The sequence below is a fragment of the Peromyscus leucopus genome, chromosome 7, assembly GCF_004664715.2.
Source record: "Peromyscus leucopus breed LL Stock chromosome 7, UCI_PerLeu_2.1, whole genome shotgun sequence".
Taxonomy (NCBI): domain Eukaryota; kingdom Metazoa; phylum Chordata; class Mammalia; order Rodentia; family Cricetidae; genus Peromyscus; species Peromyscus leucopus.
In genome coordinates this window covers 114827754-114841237 of record NC_051069.1, presented here as the reverse complement: position 1 = coordinate 114841237, position 13484 = coordinate 114827754, and the positions used below count along the sequence as shown (strand labels likewise).

The window sequence follows — 13484 nt, the reverse complement described above, 5'->3', positions numbered from 1 at the left end:
ATGGCAAGGACGGAGACTTTGCCCGGTTAACGTCAGGAGAGCTTTCTGTGCAGTGAGAAGGTGGGAGGCATGGGCTTGGGCATTCCCAGGCTGGTGTGAAAGGACCAGCGGCCTGCCTAATGCCTGGCAACAAAAAGTACTGGCCCATTCCCAGTGGCCTCTAACTGTTGCTCTTTCCGGGCATCTCTCCTGGCCATTTGCAGCAGCTTCTGGGAGCTGCCCAAATCCATTTACCCACCCATCTATCTGTCCATTCTGTCATTTACTCACCCATTCAACAAAACATTTATCTAGCTCTGACATGTGCCAGAGATGGCAGCTGGTCCCTGACTCCTCTTTGGTCTTCCCTGCTTGTGAGAGTCAGATGTTAGGGTTGATCAGCTTCCCAGGGATCATTAGAATAAATTGCTGACCAGTATTCTCCAGAGAAGAAAGGGCTTGGGCTAGGACTGTAGCTGTCCACTTTAGGGAGGAAAGGTATTTCAGTGTGATAGAAGAGCATGTGGAGATGTAGAAAAGGTAGAAAGCCAGAAACTGAAATCACTCTTAGGATACGCTACTCTCGGCATTTCCTCCTCTGCCTGTTTTCATTCACTTTAAGCAGTTTTGTCCAAGTGTCTCCCCCAGTCAGCACAGATGGCTTCTGAGGGGGGAAGCTTTGGGAGAGCAGGTTTTTCCTGCACGAGACAGTGGAAACAGAGTCCCACCCATCTTGGAATATGGGAAGAAAGGGTTGCACTTTGGAAGTGACGCTCCCTGCCTTTGACTCACGTTCATCCTGCAGCTGGTCCAGCCTGTGCTGCAAGCTCGAAAATCCTTTGCTAGCTACACCCACATATACACACAACTCCAGCTGCCACAGCTCTGGGTTAGGGGTCACACTTACCCAAAGAGCTTTCACTTGGCCCTCTCAAAACAGCTTCCTCTGTTCTCCATCCCATCCACTTAGCAGTTTGCAGCTTCTGCTCTTGGGTCATGAGTCAGTAGTACTTTCACTTTTTTTTTTTTTTTTTTGTTTTTGTTTTTGTTTTTTTTGTTTTTCGAGACAGGGTTTCTCTGTGTAGCTTTGCGCCTTTCCTGGAACTCACTTGGTAGTCCAGGCTGGCCTCGAACTCACAGAGATCCGCCTGGCTCTGCCTCCCGAGTGCTGGGATTAAAGGCGTGCGCCACCACCGCCCGGCGTACTTTCACTTTTGACAGAAAGTATAAAACAGGGGCTGGAGAGACGGCTCAGTAAAGAGGGGGCTCTTTCTTCCAGAGGACAGAGCTCGTTTCCCAGCACCTGTGTCTGAGGCTCACAACTGCCTGTGACACCAGCTCCAGGTCGTCTGGCCTCTGGGGGCACCCTCACATGTGACACACACACACACACACACACACACACACACACACACACACACAGACAAACAAAACAACCTTTAAAAAATGTAAACGATATGGGGACCTCTCTCCCTCCCCCTTTGGTAGTTCTTTTCCTCACATGTCAATGCTGTCATAGTTGGGGGGATTTTCCAGAGATGTGCAGTAGAGGGAAGCGTACCCATCACACATTCCCTCCCTTTGCGTTTGCAGTGATGGGAATGGAACCCAGGGCTTTATAAATGCTCAGAGGAACTCTACCACTGAGCTATGCTCTCAACCCCACCCCCCTTTTTAAAAATTGAAAAGCTGGGGCTTGGGGAGATAGCTCAGTGTCTTAGAATGACTGGGCAGCACTGTGCATCTGGTGCACTGGACACCAGAGATAGATTTTTTTATTTTTATATTTTTCTTGTGGCTTTTTTAGTTATTTGCTATTTCAAAATAAATAAAACATCATACACACATCACTTTGTACCTTTGCAAGCATATTTGAGGATTAATTCCTAGAAGTAGAAATGCAGGGACAGATGGTGTGTGCATCTTTAATTCTCACATATCTCGCCAAGTCACCTTCCATGGGGGTTGTTGCAGTTTACCCAACAACAACACAGCCTGGCAAGTGTTGAATCAGCTTGGGCCAAACTGCCCTCTCCGGCCTCTGCTGAGGCTGTGTCTAGTAGGGCCTGTCCGTTCGGCTTAGCTCTGCTTTGCCACTAGCTTGCTGCAGTGAAATGGACAGTGCAGAGAGCCAGCCAGAGGATGGGTACGCGCTTATGATGGGCACGTGCTTGTGATGGGCACGTGCTTGCCGAGCACCTGCAAGCACTAGTCAGCACTACACAGGCACTGGAGTGCATCTCGACTCTGGGAAACAAGATGTTTGGAGGAGGAGCTACATCACAGAAGAGCAGCAGCTGCTCTGTCAGTTACCAGGGCAGCATGTTCTGGGTGCAGTGAATTTGGCCCCTGGAAGGAAGAGTCCTGCGGTTAAGGATAACCAGGAAGGACTCAGTGAGGAGGTAGGCTGCCCAGTTTGAGAAGGACGAGGAGAGGAGGAGATGCAGGAGGAAAAGGACAGCTGCCTCCCTGTGTTGCTCACCCATGCTAATCTCAAACTCCTGGCTCAAGCTGTCTTCCTGCCTCAGCCTCCCAGCTAGCTACAAGTATAGTCATATGTAACTGTGCTGGAACTCATAATGTATGTGTGTATAATTTTTTGGGAAAATTTTACATTTATTTAATTTATGTGTATGAGTGTTTTGCCTCATGCATGTGTATGCAACATGAGCTTGCCTAATGCCCATGGAGTTCAGAAGAGGGCATCAAATCCCCTGGACCTGGAGTTACAGACAGTGTGAGTCACCATGTGAGTGCTGGGAACCGACCCCAGGTTCTCTGAAAGAGCAACAAGTGTTCTTAACTACTGAGCCACCTCTCCAACCCTGTGTGTGTGTATAATTTTTAATTGTTTTGCTGTTGAGACAAGATCTCTCTGTATAGTTCAGTCTGGTTTCCAGCTTGCAATCTTCCTGCCTCAGCTTCCCAAATGCTAGAATTACAAGCATGGACCACCACATATAACTTATAACTTTTTATTAAGAGTTGTAGAAAACAGGCTGGAGTGTCTCAGTACTCATATCAGGTGGTTCACAACCATCTGTAACTCCAGCTACAAGGGATGGCACCTTCTTCTGACTTCTGTGAGCATCTGTACTCTTGCCCACACCAACTGACAGACACACACACACATAATTAAAATAAACCTTTTTAAAAAAGAGTTATAGTTAAGCTAACTGGCTTAGTTCATAAAACAAATATAGAGTGCATGATACATGTAAGTCCTGAGCACATTTAGCCTGTTCTGAATAAATACATTGTGTTGACATTGTCACATGTAAACAATATGTAGAGATTTCAAATCATGTAAAAAAAACAAAATTTCTTCATATCTTAGAACCAAAATGAGAAAGATTATTGGTAACTGCATTTCAGGGCTCTTAGAACTGGCAAATTTTGAGCAAGAAAAAAGATAATCTGTCTTTTTCATAAACCCAGAGAGTACTATGTAGCCCTCTGATCACTTTGTTTTTTTTTTTGTTGTTTTTGTTTTTTGATTTTTGGTTTTTCGAGACAGGGTTTCTCTGTGTAGCTTTGTGCCTTTCCTGGATCTCGCTCTATAGCCCAGGCTGGCCTCGAACTCACAAAGATCCTCCTGCTTCTGCCTCCCGAGTGCTGGGATTAAAGGTGTGCGCCACCACCGCCCGGCTCTGATCACTTTGTTAGACTAGACACAGCTGGGGCTGGAGAGATGGCTCAGTGGTTAAGAACATTGACTCTTCTTCCAGAGGACCTGGGTTCAATTCCCAGTACCCACATGGCTGCTTACTGTCTGTAACTCCAGTTGCAGGGGATCAAATACCCTCACACAGACCTACATGCAAGCACAACACCAATGCACATAAAATAAAATTTAAAAAAAAGAATAGACATAGCTATGGTCACTTTCCATGATGGGGCAGCACAGGACATCATTCTTGGGTAGGCTTGAGAAAGCCCCTGGCTACTCAGAAGCTAGGTTTAGGATGGGAAGGGGCAGGAGGTTGATTCAGTAAAGCAAAGGGAGGCCCTGAGTTTGATCTCTTCAGAACCCATGTAAAAATGTGGAGTGTGGTGTTACTCTGTGCGATACCAGTGCGGGAGAGGCAGAGGCAGGAAGACCCTGGCTCTGACCAGCCAGCCTATTCTGATTGGTGAGCATCAGGACTGCTTTCCTGAGACTAACACTGAAGTTAGCCGGTGGCTTCCCACACAAGAACACCCACATCGTGGATTTATGGGGGAAAGAAATGAACCTTTCTGCTCCTTTGGGTTGGCTTTTTTTTTCCATCAAAATGTGGTATTTGTGAATTAATCTGGCCTTTTACCTGTGTTTGCTTCTGTAGACTAGCTTCCTTTTATGAGATGGCAATTCCTGAAATGGAGACTGCAATTAAGAAGAGGAGGCTTGAAGACAGCAAGTGAGTGGGAAGGGGAGCCTGAGCACAGGCTGTGGCATCCTCACTATGAGGACAAAGGGGGACCAAGGACCGTGGTAGCTTGGGCTCCTAGTCCCGGACTTGGTGATCTTCTAGCCCTACTTTTTTTTTTAACTCCTGAAGTTTTAGTATAATTTTTTATTAAAAAAAATAAGGATTGAGGATTGAACCCTTGGCCTTGTGCATGCTGAGCACATGTTCTTTTTCCACAGACCTTAAAGAGTGTTGGGGTTTTTGTTTTTTGTTTTGGTGCGGGGAGTGGGAGGCTCAAGACAAAGTTTCTCTTAGTAGCCCTAGCTGTCCTGGAACTCACTTTGTAGCCCAGGCTGGCCTTGAACTCACAGAGATCCACCTGCCACTGCCTCCTGAGTGCTGGGATTAAAGGTGTGTGCCACCACTGCCATCCATCGAAGATTGTTTTTTTAATATATGCTTTGTGAGGACCTAATGAGAAATACTTTGGCAAGTAGAGATTTATTGTTTACTTACTTTATTTTTTTTAGTTTTTATTGAGCTCTTTGAGAACTTCATACAATTTATTTTGACCATATTCGTCCCTCCTCCAACTCCTCCCTGATTCTCCCCCGTCCTCTACCTACCCAGCTTTATCTTCTCTTTTTTCTTCCCTCTTTCTTTCTTTTCTTTCTTTTTTTTTTTTTTTTTTTTTTTTTTTTTTTTGGTTTTTCGAGACAGGGTTTCTCTGTGTAGCTTTGCGCCTTTCCTGGAACTCACTTGGTAGCCCAGGCTGGCCTCGAACTCACAGAGATCCGCCTGGCTCTGCCTCCCGAGTGCTGGGATTAAAGGCGTGCGCCACCACCGCCCGGCTTTCTTTCTTTTCTTAACATGACAAGTCAAATCTATGCTGTCCATGTACTCTTGGACATGTGGCCTTCCACTGTGGTGTGCTCACCCTAGCAGGGGCCACACCTTTAAAGAACACTGACTCTCTCTCTCCCAGTAGCTATCAGTTGCCAAAAGCTCCTCAGCTAGGGGTGGGACTTCATGCCCCCCCATACTGAGATTTGGTCTGGTTTGAGTTTGCGCATGTCTTGCTCATTTTTTCACAAGTGCTGTGAATTTATGTGTGCACTGTCCTGCTGTGTCCAGAAAACAGTCTCCTTGTAGCCGTCCACAGCTTCTGGCTCTAATGATCTCCCACCCCTTCTTCTGCAATGATCCCTGACCTGGGGAGAAGGGGGTTTGATAGAGATACCATTTAGGGCTTAGCATTCTGTAGTCTGTCATTCTCTGCACATTGACCAGTTAGTCTGCATTAGTCTCCATATACTGCACAAATAGAGACTTAAATATTAATTGGACACTGTCTTGCTACAGGCTACCTTGTGAGAATTGTCTGAGAGTCCTTCTTGTCCACCAAATCCATTAACTCAGTGTCCCCCAAATCCTGGCAGATAATGGCTGGTCCCTGCATGTAAGCTCAGCTGTGGCTTCAAGCTCTTGGCAACTGACCTTGCTCTTCCTGACTCTCTGTTTGACTGAGAAGTGGTCTGAAGCTGGCCACCCAGGATTTGTAGCTTTTTGCCGCCTGCCCCCATTACTGACCTTTAAGACCACCTCAGCTGGAACTGGGGAAGCAGCTGCAACTGCTAGGAAGAAGTTCCCATGTTCCTTTCTTCTCTTAAGTCTACTTCTCTTCTCTCTGGCCATCAAAGGCTGCTAGGTGACATGTGGCAGAGGCTCTCCCATTCCAAGAAGAAGCTAATAGAGGTGTTTCACATCATCCTGAACCAGATCTGCCTCCTTCCCATTCTAGAGAGCAGGTAAGCTCCAAGGAGCCTCTTCACATAGCAGGTGCGTCTCATCACCCCTCCACTCCTTCCTTCCTCTCTGCCAAAAAAGTCCTTTCTCCAGCTGGCCAGAGACTGCAGAGGGGTAGGTGAACATCCAAGGGACCTGCAGGTCATCTTACACTGCCTGAGCTCATCTTCCCTCATGTCCTGTCCTAGCAGTGACAACATTCAAGGCTTCATTGAAGAATTCCTTCAGATCTTCAGCTCCTTGCTGCAGGAAAAGAGGTGAGTGGGGCTGAGTGGGGACCAGCTACGGGACAGGCCCGTGTCCCTCTCTCCAGTCCCCTGAGGCCTTGCCCAGTGAAGCTTTGAATACACACTTACCTGGAACAGAGGTTCTGTTCCCAACCGTGACCCTCCTGTCTATGCTCTGCCCCACAGATTCCTCCGGGACTATGACTCATTCTTCCCCGTAGCCGAAGACATCAGCCTGCTCCAGCAGGCTTCATCAGCCTTGTATCCTACTATAGCTCACTGGGCCAAGGTCTGCCTAGGTCAGACATGGCATTCTGGGACCCAGGGGGGCAGAAGGTAACCCCCAGAACACTGACATCAAGAAGTCCACCAAGGCCCCAGCTCCTCTTTTCCTAGAAGTGACACCTGCTCTGATGTTGGGGCAAGGGAGAGCCTGCTCTCTCTAGATGTGTTGTGAGTCTGGGTCTGCGTGCTCAAGTTGTACTCTAGAAACCTTGAACCCCATTGTAGGAGATGAGGACAAGTTAATGGTCAGTTAGCGAGTGTCACATGAGAAGTAGGACTACATCCCACATAGCAGAGCTCAGGGTCAGCACCACAGGAAAATACCCAAGCCCAAAACAGAACAGAGAAGATGGCCTGCTCCAAGCTTAGGTTGAGGACAAGAGTGTCCCCAGGGATTGGAGGACAAAGAGAACCGGCTCTTCAAGGAGTCCTCCGATGTCGTGTGTGGCTGTGTGTATGTCAGTGGGCAGGAGTGTCTAGTGGGAATGTGCAAGTGAGCTGGAGTTGACCAACGTTCAGGCCCTTGGGTGATGCTCATGAAGAAGTTTGGGCTGTATGCTACAGCTGCGGGGAGCATGGGGGGCAGGAAGCAGAGTAGCAAGGGCTCTTTATACTCTGCAAAGGCTTTATTTGGCTCTGAGAGGAGAATGACTGACTTGGGACCACCAGAGGCTGAGATGGCTGTCACAGGCTTCCCTACTTGGGTTAGGAGGGTTTGGATAAGAGCAGAGCGAGGGTGTGGGGCAACTCAGATTTCTAGCCCAGTGCCCAGAGTGGCAGAGAAAAAGGAGGGCTAGGAAAGAGCTGGCCTTTGGGCCATTTCTGTTGCTGGGTCAGGTCCAGTCCTGCCTCAGGGACCCCCAGTGGGACCTCAGCCTTTTCACAATACCTTCAGCATGGTGGACAGGAAGTCCAGTGAAAGTGCTGCCGGCCCCCTTGAATAGCAGAGCAAAAGAGTAGCTGCTGGACCATCTCGTCTGGGACACTGATGGGAATCCCCAGCTCTGTCTGCCTAGCAGGTGCTCTGTCTGCCGAGCAGCAGGTGCTAGGGTTCCGTATGGCAGTATTCTGGCATGCTATTCCACATGGCACCCACTGGACAGGCGAGCAGGCCCTTGGAGAAAGCATGGTCAGATACTGGACAGGGACTGAGAAGTCATACTACCCAGAGCTGGGGAGATGGGTCCTGAGCAAGCGAGCCCTTAACACTGCCTCATAGGGATGAGACCCGGACTGCCTACATCCTACAGGCTGTGGAAGGTGCATGGGAAGGGGTGGACAGACAGAAAATCAAGGACATTAAAGACCCATCAGGGGCCAAGGATTCTAATAATGAAGTCACCATGACAGCGAAGCCAGTCAGTGAAATGCCGTCACAGCTGGAGAACTCAGAGGAAGATGAGGAGGTGTGTATCTGGGAGTTCCTGCCCCGATCCCTGATTCCTTAGCCTTCCTGGCCACCCTTTGAGAGATAGGCAAGTGGCCAAGCTCCCTTCCTTGTTTCTACTTCAGAGAAGAGTCTGTTGGGATTGGTAGCCTCAAGCACTGGGGCTGCTTCTAGTACCTGGGTACAGAAGAGAACACAGCCCTTAAGCCTTTGAACTTGCTCATTCTCTCTCTCTCTCTGTCTCTCTCTCTGTCTCTCTCTCTCTCTCTCATTTTGAAACAAGATTCTTACTCAGTGGTCCAGGCTAGCCTTGAACTCACAGCAATCCTCCTGTTTTTACCTCCAAGTGCTGGGATTACAGGCATGCACTACCATGCCCAGTCCTGTTTTCCTCTATAAAATGAGGTAAAGCTTTTGCTGGTGGACTCCTTCCCCAGCCCCTCTCCACACTGGGTAAGGTGGAACTCCATTGGTGGCAGCTGAGCGGGTGCCTGACCCACTCCCAGGAATCCCAGAACTCCACTGAACAAGGTGGGAAGTCCTGGACCTAGTGCTTCCTCTCCTGGCTTTTCCAAGGTCAGCCAAGTCTGTATGGAAGGGCCGCGGAGCCCAGGACTTCTTCTCCCTGTGTGGTAGGAGACCACATACTCTCGGCAGGCTGCTCAGTGGTCACCTAGCTACTGCTTGCCAGCTGTGTGTGGCATAGCTCTTGTGCTGAGTGTAGTTGCTCCTCTGGACGTAGAGATAGGTGCAGTGCCTGCTTCTATGAGGTTGTTGGGGTTCCTGGGGCTGCTGTGGAGCACGTTCATTCTAGTTGCTCCTCAATGCCCAGTTAGCAAATGCTACTGTTCTTCCTGTGAGATCCCTGATCCTTTCTTCCCTGTTCTGCAGCTTCTCTGAGCCATGGAGGTTTTTATCATCGTCATGATCATTGTGATGTTCTAGTGCTGGGACTGAACCCAGGCCCTGCTGGTGCTAGGCAAGCATTCTACCACCAAGCCCTATCTCCAGCCCTTTATTGTTTTCATTTCCCCATCTCCTTAAAAGGCATTCTAAAATGAAGCCACATTGGGCAGTATGTGAAATGAAGTCTCCTTACTGCAAAGACTTACTTAAGGGAGCATTTCCACAGGGCCACAGAGCATTTCACTGGTAGCTGCTATTGTCCTTCAAAGGCTGTCACCTTGGTAGAGTTGGGCAAGGACTTGATCACTAACACATAACTATCTGTGGAGACCCTCCTGCATACCAGATGCTCTTCTTTATGGGTAATGTGCATCTCTTCATTGAACCATTTGAAATAACCCCCATGAGATCAATGATATCTTGTCCATTTCATAAGGAGGGAACAGTTCAAAGAGGATGTACAGTGCTCCAAATCACACAGGCAGGGGTACCTCACCTAGGAAGTCATAGGCCCCTCTTTTCACAAATGAAAAAAATAGGGGCTCAGATTTAAGCCACTTGGAAAAGTCCTACAACGAGGAGGGGGCAAGGCCAGGGCTGATGACCAGTGCACTGCTGTTTGGAGACTGACCTGTTCACTTGGGCAGCCCAGCCTTTCCTCCAGCACTCTGGCTTTCATTGCAGTGCATGGGTGCAGCAGCTGCCCCGGGCCCAACCGTGTGTGGTGTGGAACTAGACTCCCTTATCTCCCAAGTGAAAGACCTGCTGCCAGACCTCGGGGAGGGCTTTATCCTGGCCTGCCTGGAACACTACAGCTATGATTCAGAGCAGGTGATCAACAACCTCCTGGAGGATCGGCTGGCCCCTGAACTCAGCCAGCTGGACCGCAGCCTAGAAAGGTGAGAGATGGATGGGAAGAGGTCCTCAAGGCAGGGGCCCCTTTCACTGCCTCTCACTCTCTTCCCCTAGACTGGAGGACACAATTTCCTACTTCGTCACAGCGGTGTTTCCAGCATTTGAACTAGTGCCCTCTTCAAAGAAGGCAAGCTGGGGGCCTGTGAGGTTCTCAGCATACAGCTGGCTGTCCCTGCAGGGCCTGATAGGAAGACTTACTAGAGACCAGCAGTGTGGCAAAGGGCACTGACACACCCCAGTGGCTCCAGATCGGCCTCATTGTTAGCTTATTCCCAGTTTCGAGATAAGCCAGCCAAAGCCACTCACTTTCTCTGCCCTGAACCACATGGTTTTGGCCACTGCTGTCCTGAGAGCCTCAGGAGCCAGCAAGAACAAGGGCACAAGTGGATGCTGCTTTCATGAACAAAAGATGCTCGCCAAATGAATGGATGAAGTTAGCTTTGTGTCTTTAGACACGTTCCTCTGTCCTGTTTGTGTCCCATTTTACAGATGGTAGTGCAGAGCCACAAGGAGGAGCTGAGGGTGCAGTTCAGTGGTAGAGCTTAGCTTGTGTGAGGTTATACATTACACTCCTAGTACCAAAAGCAAATGCAGCTGCCCTCCATCCCCCCCCCCCAAAAAAAAAGAGGTTGAGTGACCTTTCTCATTGTGCCATTGTGGGCATTTAAATACAGGGTAGAGCTTTGAAGAAATAGAAAACTGGTATGCATGGCACACAGAGAATGAGGGTGAGGTGTGGCTGTGAGCTCTTAAAGGGGCCAGGTTCAGTAAAGCCTAATTAAAGACTCCCCATTAAAGGACTTATGTCCTAGGCGTGGCTTTTGGAATGGAGTGAACAGTATGATGGGGAGAACACAGTGGGACTTGGGACATGAGTGGATGTCAGCCAATGAGGCTCTTTCAGTTGATTTCTGTACTGTGGCCCCCAGACAAGTGAAGCCGGACCCTACACCCCTGCTGACATCTCGTCACAACGTCTTCCAGAACGACGAGTTTGACGTGTTCAGCAGGGACTCGGTGGACCTGAGCAGAGTGCACAAGGGCAGGAGGTGAGCACCGCGGGACCCGGGGCTCTGCGTCAGTTCCGGGTGTGGAGAGGAAGCAAAGGCCTCTGAGAGAGCTGGCCCTGAGCTTTCCGCCTTTTCAGTTAGTTTTATTGACGTTTGTCTCCGTGTGTGTGTGTGTGTGTGTGTGTGTGTACTGTGTGCATCCTGGTAGCCATAGAGGTGACCAGAAAAGTGCCTGGGACTGGAATTACAGACAGCTGTGAGCTGCCATGTGGATGCTGGAAACCAACCCTGGGTCCTCTGTAAGAGCAGACTGGGCTCTTAACTGCTAAGCCATCTCTCCAGCCCCTCAGGGGCCCCTCTGAAGCCTGGCCTTATGCACTGGATGCCTACAAGGTCAGGTTCTTTAACAATGTGCTTTGTTAAAGTCCAGCTTTGTGTGGGGTGACTGTTAGTGATACCTCCTTGTAGGTGGGAAAAGCCAGAGGGCCAGATCTGTCCCCTTGTTTCTTCTGTTATGTCTTTTGATGTGTGGACTGTTGGCTCTGTGGGTGTAGAGCCAGACAGTACTTCCTAGAAGCCATTTTTGACCTGATCTGTCTCCAGGCTGCGACAAAACAAGAAAATCAAGTTGTGGAAGTTTCCAAAGATGAAAGAACTCTGTCTTAAGGTTTCTTGTAGCTTTAGTTTATCTCCTGCCTGCTTTTCAGCATTGTAATCCATTTCATGACCTGTCCTTCAGTTAGCTGTAAACAGTTGCCTGGTGCTCATTGTCCTGGGTCACTTCAGTGCTGGAGCTGTAGTGGGAAGGAAGGCAGACACTGCCTACATCCATGTGAAATTTGCATTGTTCAGCTCACCAAACAGTGGCGATATGGGCAGCCTCCCTGGCCCTTGCTAGGGCCGTCAGCCTAGACAGGAAGGCTCCCCTGAGAAAGTGACAGAGCTAAAGGATGTGGAGGGTGGCTCTGCAGAGCAGGGAGGAACCTTCCCAAGCTGAGTGAACAAAAGCAACAGTGACTTCCAGGCCAGTGGGAGTGCGGCCAAGGTCCCTTCAACTCGGGAGCTTTGTGTCATAAAAGTCACCCGAGGTGGGCATGCAGCTCCTGCCTGTAACTCACACACTCGGGCACCTGAGAGGAGTTTCACGATTGCATAGTGAGTGCCAATCTAACCTGAGACCCTGTCTCACAAATAAGTAAAAAGAAACTGCTGGGCTCTGAATGGCTTCCCCTGGAAGAAACTGAAGTCAGTGGTGACAGCAGGAAGCCTGACAGCCAGGGAAGGAGTGGAGTGGGGAGAGTTAATAATCCTGCTGCAGAGTTCTGTAAGCACATGATCCATAGAACCCGGAAATCCATGGGCTCTGTTCAAGTCGGTCTGTGCTGTCCCCATCAGAATAGTGAGGACAAGAGGGTCTAGAGAGAGAGGAGACTGCCCAGCCTGCGGCCTTGTTCTGGTAAGAGCCCCGAGCAGAAACAAGCGTTGCTGCTTCAGTCAGAGCCCAGGGCTGCTCCCCTCCCTGGGGCTGTGTGCTGCCAGAAGCTTGCCGCCTGAAGGCTCAGCAGGCACAGGGCAACTCGGAAGCCGTCTGGTTCACTGCACAGGAAGCTCTGGCACACTGCTTCATCAGTCACATTGTGACACCCCTGGATCCCGGGCAGAGCTGTTATTCCTATTGGTGGCTGCTGTGAGGTCCCCCAGGCCAGCAGAAGGCATGGGGAGTCCGACTGGTAGGTCCCTCCACAGAGCTTAGACTCGCTGGACACAGGCTTCCGCTTGCCATTCATCTGTAGATTCACCTAGGTCACTCCTCATCCTCACCCAGTTGGAGGTAACCTTTGAGCATTTGCCAGTGGGCTGCTCTCAGCTGTCAGGGTCATCAGAAGGGCTGAAGCAGCCAGGTGTCCCGAAGGCTGTGTCCCAATTCTGTGACACTCTGGCTGCCAGCAGAGACTGGGTGAACAGTGTTTACCAATCCTACTCTGCTGGGCAGCCCAGGGGCAAGGATTGTAAAGAGGTAAAGCCTTCATTCATGGTTCAGTATTTATCCACTCAGCAAATATTTATTAAGTCCTTTACTAGCACAAGATCCTGTGCGGGCACCAGGAAAACAAGGTGAGCAGGGTACTCTGGCTTTGCCCATAAAGTGCAGAGACCGTGGGAAAGACAGGGCGTCAAGTAAACAGGTGCATCAGGAGTTTACCAGGGACACCTGCCTAGTCAGGGCAAGGGCCCTGCCTTCAAGTAGCAGGTGGAGAATTAAGTAGCACAAAGCAAATCACACCTGTGTACATACTCATTGACTCTGAGCAATGTGAGGAACATGCTCGGCAGCTTTGGGAACAAGTAGGATCTGGTCTGTTCCCTTACACATGAAGAGCTGGGGGGGGGGGGTTGCGGGGCTTGTGGGGCTTGTGGGGCTTGGTTACCCTGTGATTTTTATTTGGTAACAAGCACAAGATGGGGCTTTTCTGTCTTCTGGGGCCTGGCTTAGGGGTACCTAGAGGGCTAGAGGGGATCTCAGCTATTTGAACTCTGGCTACTAGAAACAATAATGCCAGAGGGAGTCCAGACAAGG

At 49.7% G+C, this 13484-nt stretch overlaps 1 protein-coding gene across 4 annotated transcripts in view; it reads left to right on the top strand.

Moving 5' to 3' along the window:
- Window positions 1-13484, top strand: part of Ascc2 (activating signal cointegrator 1 complex subunit 2) — a 48826-nt gene that overhangs the window by 24955 nt on the left and 10387 nt on the right. For 3 of the 4 annotated variants that reach the window (XM_028870648.2, XM_028870646.2, XM_028870650.2), the window contains 7 exons: window positions 4305-4379; window positions 6071-6178; window positions 6365-6433; window positions 6590-6664; window positions 7908-8094; window positions 9666-9880; window positions 10826-10945. In XM_028870648.2, coding sequence (XP_028726481.1) covers window positions 4305-4379; window positions 6071-6178; window positions 6365-6433; window positions 6590-6664; window positions 7908-8094; window positions 9666-9880; window positions 10826-10945 — 849 coding nt within the window. The remainder of the gene's footprint in view (window positions 1-4304; window positions 4380-6070; window positions 6179-6364; window positions 6434-6589; window positions 6665-7907; window positions 8095-9665; window positions 9881-10825; window positions 10946-13484) is intronic. The other variant, XM_028870647.2, reaches the window with a different exon arrangement.